The following is a 9,237-nucleotide window of genomic DNA, read 5'->3' on the forward strand; positions in this document are numbered from 1 at the left end:
CTCAATAGTCCTTTTTGGAGAAATAGGCAAGTGTATCCACATTAAAGGTGCAGTTTGCCAGAAAACTGCAGTTGGGGAATGTTTTGTATTGCATATAAGAAATTGCAAGGGCCTACCACAATCTATAAAAGAAATGGTTTGGTCAGAAATGGCCTGTTCTACCAGGGAAATAGCCTGTCTGCCTTTTGGGGTAATCTCGAGGGGAAGTGGGATCAGAGTCTCTTTGCAATATATCATAAAGAGGCTTTAAATCATATTTACTTATTTTTAAGTATGGGGTAAGCCAATTGATATCCCCCAACAGTTTTTGAAAATCATTTAGATTTTTAAGATCGTCAAGCCTCAATTGGGGTCTCTGAGAGAAGACCTGGGAACCTTTTATCTGGAAACCTAGGAAAGTATAAGGATCTGTCAATTGTATTTTATCCGGGGCAATTTGGAGTCCTTTTTTTCCTAAGGCTGTCTGGAGTTTTTGGTAGCTTCGCAAGGTTTTATCTGCTTTGAGTCCTGAGACCAGAACATCGTCCATGTAATGAATAATGTACATGTGTGGCCAATGATCCCTGACCAATTGTAAGGCCGAGGCTACAGAGGATTGGCACAAAGTAGGACTATTTGCCATCCCTTGTGGTAAGATGCACCATTGAAATCTCTGCATGGGCGCTTTAAAATTACGAGCAGGTAAGCTAAAGGCAAAGCGCTTTTGATCTTCTGGATGTAAGGGAATTGTGAAGAAACAGTCTTTTAAATCTACAATAATCTTAAAATAATGTAATGGTATAGCAACTGGGGACGGGAGACCTGGCTGAAGAGCCCCCATAGGGGCCATGGTTTTATTAATGGCTCTAAGATCTTGTAACAAGCGCCATTTACCTGATTTCTTTTTTATGGCAAAAATAGGTGTATTCTATGGAGAATTGCTGGGGACAATATGGCCAGCGGCAAGCTGTTCCTGCACCAGCTGTTGGACCGCTATTAGTTTTGAGGTTGGAAGGGGCCATTGATCGACCCACACAGGTTGATCAGAAAGCCAGGTGATTTTTTTCTGCATGAGTCACAGGAGAATCAATGACCCCTATGGAAAATGGCCTAATCCTGCTCTGGTTAAATTAGGGACAGGAGCCATAGGAGTTTTGATGCCTGTGCCCAATCTTTTAAGACCTTGTCCTGGGGAGAAACCACTATTAAGCATCTGGGCTGTAACTATAGTGTTAGGCTGCCCATGATCAATCCCAATTGTGACAGAAGGTCCCTGCCCCATAAATTAAGTGGCAGATTTGCCATTACATATGGCTTTATGCTACCTTGGTTATCTTCTTGATCTTTTTAGGTTAACATCTGTGAACTTATTTTAGGACTTCGTGATTGACCAACGCCTTGCAAATTTGTTAGGGTGGCAGTCAAGGGCCAATTAGTGGGCCAATCCTCTTTCCTAATAATTGTGACATCAGCACCTGTATCAATAAGTCCTGAAAAATTCTTGCTGTTTAACCATAAGGTCATGAGTGGCTTTTGACTAGAAACATATTGTGCCCAATAAATATCTGAGGACCTAGACCCCCTGTTACTTCTGTGGGTGGAGATTGACTGGTTGGTGGTAGACACCAGTGGCAGCAACAACAACTGAGCAAAACATTGACCTGCTTTGATGGGCATGACATTGTTGGGTGAGGAGACCATAACCTTAATCTCACCATTATAATCATTGTCCACAACTCCAGGGGAGACATGAAGTCCCTCAAAAGTAGAACTACTACGCCCTATGATAAGGCCAAACATACCCTGAGGTGGGGGGCCAAAAACTCCAGTGGAAATGGATTGGGTTCCCTTGTCAGGGGTTAGTATTGTGTCGGAGGTGGAACTGAGGTTTAGTCCTGCGCTTCCTGGGGTTGCCCTGACGAGGTTTGAAATGGATTGTTTTTGCTGGCACAAATCCTGTCGCCCCAAGAAATTGCTTGGGTGTGGGGGCCTGGGGCTGGCCCCATGTCCCGTTTCCCGGCTGCTGTGGGAGCAGAGAGTTTCCATAAGTGTCTCTTTTAGATCTACATTCTCTAGCCCAGTGCTCACCTCGTTTACACCTGGGGCATTACCCGGGCCTTTTTACTTGAGCTTGGGGTTTGTTATTTTTTCCTTTACAATTTTTTTGCTATATGACCAGGCTGACCACAAGTAAAGCAATTGTTATTCTGCCTCTGGAGGTGAAGGAGTTGGTCAACTGTACAACCCTGTAGAGCCGCAGCCATAGCCAAGCCTTGACGATAGGAAGGTCCAATGTCTGCACATAAACTTATGTAACCGGACAAATCAGTCTTTTTTCTGTGAGGTCTAATCGCAGCCTGGCAGGATGAGTTGGCATTTTTAAAAGCAAGTTGTTTAACAATGTCGGAGGCTGTATCGGCATTGCCAAAAAGGCGCTCAGCAGCCTGTAAAAGGCGATTCACAAAATCTGAGAAGGGCTCTTCTGGTCCTTGTTGACTTTTTGCAAATGGGGAAGTTTCCTCTCCTTCTATAGGGAGCTTTTTCCATGCTCTAGTCGCGGCCAAATTAATTTGAGCAAAAAAAAACAGCGTCGTAGCGCATCTGAGCTTCCTTAGTGGAATAGTCACCTGTGCCGGTAAGCATGGCAAAAGTCCAAGGATCGCTATTATCAGCATCGTTTTTTGCTATAATTTCACATTGCTCAAAAAAGTCAGATTTCCATAAGAGGTAATTTACCCCCGAAAGAGTTGCTTTAGCTAGGTCTAGCCAATCCTTTGGAGTAGTCCAGCCCTGAGTCATAGAATTGAGGACAGCGATGGTATAAGCTGCAGTAGGGCCATATTGAGCAACTGCGGTTTTTAGTCCTTTCAATACATTTACAGCAAAAGGGGCATGGGCTCTAACAGCCCGAGGCTCGGCTCCATTTTGGCCGGGGGCCATCATTTCTGAAACCGGAAATGCCATTTTGGGCAGGGGCCTACTGAGCCCAGGCGCCATTTTAGGGGTGCCACGTGTCTGATCAGCCTGCAAAGATTGTAAATGTAATATAAGCCTCTCAAACAGTCGATTTTCCAGGTCCAAAAGCACATTGGAAGATTGAGGAGCAAATGTGGACAGTTCATTATTATCAGGAGGTGGTTTTGTAGCATCTGGTGCTGCAATGGAGTCAGGACGGTATTTGGAAGCCTCTTTGGCTAAGTCTTCCCAATTGACCTCTTGTAGTAAGGTCGGGATACAAAGATTTATAATGGGTCAGGAGAGGAGCCTCGGGTGGAGGAGGCGGCAGCTGCTCCTTATCTGGGGGTTTAGTTAACACTTCATTTGCCTCCTCACTGTGGAGAGAGGAGACGTCTAAACCAGCCTGGGAAGGGGCCGGAGTGGGCCTATTGGAGTTAGCAGGACAGCTTCTCCGGGGGTAATCATTTCTCCGACCAGAGGGTCTCTATGTCTCTGTGTAAGAATCTCATCAATCAAGCCCCAGTATGAAAATGCTGTGATTGGGACCTTTTCAGGACCAAAAAGTCTATAATAATCTTGTAATGCATCACCTACTCGTTTCCATCTTTTAGAGTCTATTGTGCCCTCCAACGGAAAACATAGGCAAACCTCATGAATAAACTTAAAATACTGTAATTAATCCTTTTCCTTTACCTTAATCCCTCGTGTCTTGAGTGCCTTACTGAGGCTTTCCACAAAGAGTTCATGCTCACTTAATGCTTGACCCATGCTGGAAAAGGGGAAGGGGTTGCCGTTCACTCACCGTCGCTCGAGCGGCGTGGCAGGCACTCACGCAGCGTTGGCCTCGGAATTTACTTTCACTATCTGCTTCATAGCCGGCGCTCTCAAACGGCTCCCTCGTTAAATCCTCCGTGCCAGGCCTCCATGTCGGGCGCCACCTGACTTGGCCCGCACGTGGGGTAATGACAGGAGGAGGAACGGGGATGAAAGAGACACAAAAGACGGAGACAAGACAGGCTTTCTGATCAAGTCTCATTTGTTGAGGAAGTGAACAGGGTCTAAATAGCCATATAGTGGAAGTAGTTGGGTGGGACTAGTTGTAGATTGATAGCGGAGGTCCAGGACCACAGAAAGATGTCGAGGCAAGTGGGGATTGGTGCTGCAGCACTTTTTGCCCAAATAAGGGAAAATATAACAGGAGCGTTCTATCGCCCCCCCACACTCCCTTAAAACAAAAGTGATTCTCTTAAATTTAGAACAATTGTCTATTCCTTTTCTGATAAACACAAATAGGTATTTGCCTCTGAAAGATGCTAAAACATAATTTGTTAATACAATTTTAAGGGTTTTCTAGATAATTAAAATTATTGACCTTAAAACTATTCTTTGTTTTCTTTTGTTTTTTGTCTTTTTGAGACGGCATTTCACTATGTAGTTCAGGCTGACCTTCAACTCATTTTATAGCCCATACTAGCCTCAAACTCCCAGAAATCCTCCTGCTTCAGCCTCCAGAGTGTTGGAATTACAAGAGTACACAACTACACCTGGCTTACTTTTATTTTTTCTTTTTTAAAAATGTTTCTTTTTTGTTTTTTTTCTAAGAAGTATTATTCTTAGCTATAGTTACTCATAGTGAAAACACATTTATATCTCTGTTCAGTTACTTTTACATGACTCCTAGAATAAAGGTTTTTGTTATTTGAAGATATCTGTTAATTCTTAATTTTTTTTTTTTCCTTGGCGGAACCGGGGTTCGAACTCAGGCCCTTGTGCTTACCAGGGAAGCACTTATTCTCTGGGCCATCTCTCTGGCCCCCGATTCTTAATATTTTTATTCCAGGAAAAGTCAAGTTTGGGTTTGAGAATTACATAGCTAACTACATTAGCTCATCTTCTGGCTGTGATTGCCACATGCCTACAGATATTAATAAAGTTTCTCACAAGACAAGTCTTTTTGTGCCTTTGAACTAAGTAAGGGGCTGGTAAGATAGCTCAGTGGAATAAGCGCCTGCCTGGCAAGTGTGAGATCATGAGTTTGATCCTCAGTACAAAAAAAAAAAAAAAAAACCTAAGTCAGGTGTAGCCATCTGTGAATAAGTAATATCCAAGGTGTGTTTCTGAATTTGATGTGTTAAATTTTAGGGTGAGTGGAGTTGAGATAAAGTTGACATGTATACAATTCATAGTGCTGATAACATTTATTTTTGTTGTTTCAGCATTACCTCTATGAACTTTCAAGCGGCACTGTTGTTTTCTGACCCAGCCAGATCTCACCTTATATAATTGTAGCGTTTCAGTACAAGGAACCTTAGAAGATGGAAACACCAGCTCATAAAAGCTTGTGAGTAATTATGTGCACATACTCTGTTTAACATAAACTCTGTTTCTTTTGTGCTTATAAAAATGCTTTTTTTTTCCTTTCTAGACATGAAGACAATAAAAATGGTAAGAAATTACTTTATTAATTCTTTGTGGGAAGTTTTATTTTAGTAAATATTTCATTCACAAATAATGTTTCAAATTCTTTTATCTTCATTTCTTAAAGTTCTCATGTCTCCATGGAAAGGAAAATTAACTATTAAAAATTGTGTGCTGTGTGATATAACTCTGTGGTCCACTAGTGGTACAGTAATTCCAGCACAGTTGTAAGTATCCTGCCTGTTACAATTATTTTTTATCCAGTGCTAGGTGTCTAATCCAGGGCCCTGTGCATACTAAGAAAGTACAGTGCCACTAAAATTATGGTACCCCCAACCCCTATCTTATGGTTTGGTTTGGTTTTTGTTTTTAGTTCTCTTTTTTAGGTCTTGGTAGAAGATATTTGGTTAAATTGAGGAGTTAGACTTAGCTTTAGATAGAATGTATTTGAATAGATGTGTAGGGGCCGGGGAGATGGCTCAGTGGAATAAGAGCTTCCCTGGCAAGCGCAAGGGCCTGAGTTCAATCCTTGGTTCTGCAAAAAAAAAAAAAAAAAAAGATTGAATAGATGTGTAAAACACAAGGCTATGAGACCTAATTTCTAATCTATTAGTGGGCAAATGATCTTTCAGGATAAATTAAATTATTTGACATTAGAAGTCTGACTTTCCCCTAAAACATACCAAATTTGCCTAGATACAGCAGGCTATCACAGCTAAATTCTATTAATTTTTTTTTAAAATTTTATTTATTTATTTATTTATTTGAGAGAGAGAGAGAGAGAGAGAGAGAGAGAGAGAGAGAGAGAGACCAGCTCAGCCCACCAGGGGGCGGGCTGGCTGGCATGTGGTGCTGGGGGATTGAACCGCGGTCCCTGATGCTTTTGCTAAGCTTGTTCTAAGTAGGTGCTTTAGACCACTGAGCCATCTCTCCAGCCCTAAATTCTATTATTGAGTTCATTAAGATTTGCAGAATCCAATTTCTAAATTTCTATATTATTCTCTTAGAAAAATATTGCTTAAAGTAGATGTTAAATCTCCTAAATATATAAATAATCATGTATTTTCTTGGGGAATTGTGAAAGACGTCTATGAACCTTTTTGTTCAAGGAGTTATAATCTTATCCTCAAGACCAAGATAGACATAGTTTAGTTATAATATAAAGCAAAAACAAGTATAGTATCAGAATTTATTTGGTTTCTGTTGATCGTTTTTTTTTAAAAAAAAGCAGCAAAGGTATTATAGTCTAAAAAGGATTCTGTGAATAAATAAAAGGAAAAAAATGAGAATTTTTCCTCACTGTACAGTGCAACTACCACAGTTGAAAAAAAAAAAAAAACTGATAGAATATGATAACAGCTGGATGTAAAAAATAGTAAGCTAAAGCTTAGATAGTATTTGCATATATCCATATAACTTGCTTATTAGTCATAAGGGAAAAATTGACTTACCTGTAGAGAAAACTGGCACATCTCATCTTAAGTGGTTAAATCAGCTTGGCCATTAACACCATAGGTGTCATGTGCTTTCTGATACTCTATACAGGGAATAGTACAATAGCACTTCTCTCTAGTGGACTGCTAACCTAATCAAGAAGAAATGTTAAAATAAAATAAAATGTTAGACTTACCTAGATTCAAAGGCATGCTACAGAATGGTCTGTAGTTTTAAAATATCAAGGTCTTTAAAAATAAAGACTGAAGCAGGAGGATCACCACAAGTCCGAGCTGCATAGTGAGACCCTGTAATAACCAACCACATTAATAATAAATAAAGAAAACTGTCCAAAATAAAAGGAAGTTAAGCAAATAGGCTAGATAGCTAAATGCCTTGTGTTACCCTGAATAGGAAAAATATTTTCTTTTGCTGTGATGGATCTTAGTGAAATATTTGACAGAAATTGAATAAGGTAGAGGGGCCAGGGAGATGGCTCAGTAGAATAAGTGCTTCCCTGGCAAGTGCAAGGGCCTGAGTTCAATCCCCGGTTCGAAAGAAAGAAAGAAAGAGAGAGAGAGAGAGAGAGAGAGAGAGAGAGAGAGAGAGAGAGAGAGAAAGAAAAGAAATTGAATAAGCTCAATTAAATAATGGTACTACATCAGTGTGAATTTCTTGATTTTGCTGATTGCTTTATGATTGTGCAAGGAAATATATGAAGAAATTATATAAAGAGTTAAAGGGCTGAAAGTTGGCATCTTACTCTCAAAAGAATCAAAGTATAAAGAAAATGAGTAACAAAGCAAATGTGCTTGGGGATCTGGATGAAGGATATCCAATGTCCTTTTATACTGTTTTCACAAATTTTCTAGTCAAACTTATTTCAAAATAAGTTTTGGAAAAACAAAAAGTAATTGGGATATCTCTTCATTACTTTTCTCCCATTGCTGAAACACAGTACCTTGAAAAAGGAAAGTTTTATTTAGCTCACAGTTTGTAGAGATTTATTTTGGTCCAAAATCAGCTGGGTCCAAGACAGGGTAGCTTTACAAAAGAGAGCAAAATGTAAGAAGACAGCAAAAGCAACAAGGACGGAGATAAGACTTTTTCTGTCCCTTATATTGTATGCAGGTTATCTACCCTTAATCTTAGCCAGGACTATGCCAAAACAATCAGTGGACTGATTTACTAATCTCACACATCCTTAGTCCCAGCACCACACACTCTAGATTCAGCCACCTCTAAAAATGTCCTGTGACCACATGAGTCTAAACCACAACAGGATATAATACAAAAGATACAGTTCCTTGTATGGCACAATTTAATATTAGCAAGAATTTTCAACTCTTCTATTATTCTTTGATGCATTTAGATGTTTTGGTTACACCAAAAATAAATATATTCAGAAAATCTGAGCATATTTTCAGACCATACATATGGGTCATACGTATGAAAATCTATAAGGTTACGAATATGCATGTTATTTAACTTAAGAGTATTTTTAAGGACTTTTGTGGTAATTATACTGTTACTTGTATTTACCTTAGAGAAGTAAAAATTATAGAACTGTAATTTCAATATTTATTACACAACTTTTTATATTGTTTTGTTTTTTAGACCACACATACTAGATTTTAGGTATGTAATACAAGTGTCATCTTTGAAAGAAAAACTGCCAGAAGCTGCTTTGAGAAAACAGATTTACTTGGAAGAAAGAGGTCTGTTGAAATAAAATGACACATGGCATGCTCTGGGCTTTGTTCTACTTTCTGCTCTTTGTCTTCCATGCACTCATGTACACTGCACATACACACATATGTACTTTTGTTTCATCACAAATGCTTCTTAAGAGGGTCTTTGGAGAAAGTTCTAGAGTTTCCATATTTATTTCCTTGGAAACCGAGTAGAAACTGGAAGGTAGTTTTATTTAAGATGAAAGACAAGGTTTAACATAGAATGTTAACAGATACTAAAAATAGTTGGAAACTGACAGTTCTTCTCAAGGACAAAAACATTTTTGTTATTTTTATTTATGTACTTTTAAATAAATATGAAAGAAAAATTTTTGGTTATTTAGGTTACTGCATAGAACATTGATATTTATGTAGTATTTGTCTTGTTTTTTTGTTTGTTTGTTTTTGTTTTTGGTACCAGGTATCAAACTCAGGACCTTGTACTTGCGAGGCAGGTGCTGTGCCGCTGAGCTATATCCCTGGCCCTAGTATTTGTCTTGTTATTGCTGTGGCTGTGTCAGTGTACATGAGAGCATTATTTTAAAATAACATTCACAGCTGGGCATGGTAATCCCAACACTGGGGAAACCAATGGAGGATTGATCACTATAAAACTCAAAGCCAGCCTGGACTACATAATGAGTTCAAAAACAAAACAACTTCTAACTTTTTCTCTCTGTCTCTCTCTCTCTTTTTTCTTTTTCTTTTTTCTTTT

General features: G+C 39.3%; 1 protein-coding gene and 1 long non-coding RNA gene across 4 annotated transcripts in view; one reads left to right on the forward strand and one right to left on the reverse strand.

Moving 5' to 3' along the window:
• LOC111817816 overlaps window positions 1-7,107 on the reverse strand; it is an 8,685-nt gene extending 1,578 nt beyond the window's left edge. Inside the window, exons 1-2 of the long non-coding RNA XR_002821925.1 lie at window positions 7,097-7,107; window positions 2,091-2,096 (exon numbers count right to left, since the gene is read on the reverse strand). This is a non-coding gene — a long non-coding RNA (uncharacterized LOC111817816). The remainder of the gene's footprint in view (window positions 1-2,090; window positions 2,097-7,096) is intronic.
• The window catches only part of Fam208b (family with sequence similarity 208 member B), a 90,090-nt gene that overhangs the window by 40,734 nt on the left and 40,119 nt on the right, over window positions 1-9,237 (forward strand). For all 3 annotated transcript variants that reach the window (XM_023719757.1, XM_023719758.1, XM_012515610.2), the window contains exons 2-5: window positions 5,154-5,278; window positions 5,363-5,382; window positions 5,483-5,582; window positions 8,407-8,507. In XM_023719757.1, coding sequence (XP_023575525.1) covers window positions 5,253-5,278; window positions 5,363-5,382; window positions 5,483-5,582; window positions 8,407-8,507 — 247 coding nt within the window. In that variant the 5' untranslated portion in view covers window positions 5,154-5,252. The remainder of the gene's footprint in view (window positions 1-5,153; window positions 5,279-5,362; window positions 5,383-5,482; window positions 5,583-8,406; window positions 8,508-9,237) is intronic.

Source organism: Octodon degus, unplaced genomic scaffold (genome assembly GCF_000260255.1).
Source record: "Octodon degus isolate 3935 unplaced genomic scaffold, OctDeg1.0 scaffold00071, whole genome shotgun sequence".
In the NCBI taxonomy this organism is placed as follows: Eukaryota; Metazoa; Chordata; class Mammalia; order Rodentia; family Octodontidae; genus Octodon; species Octodon degus.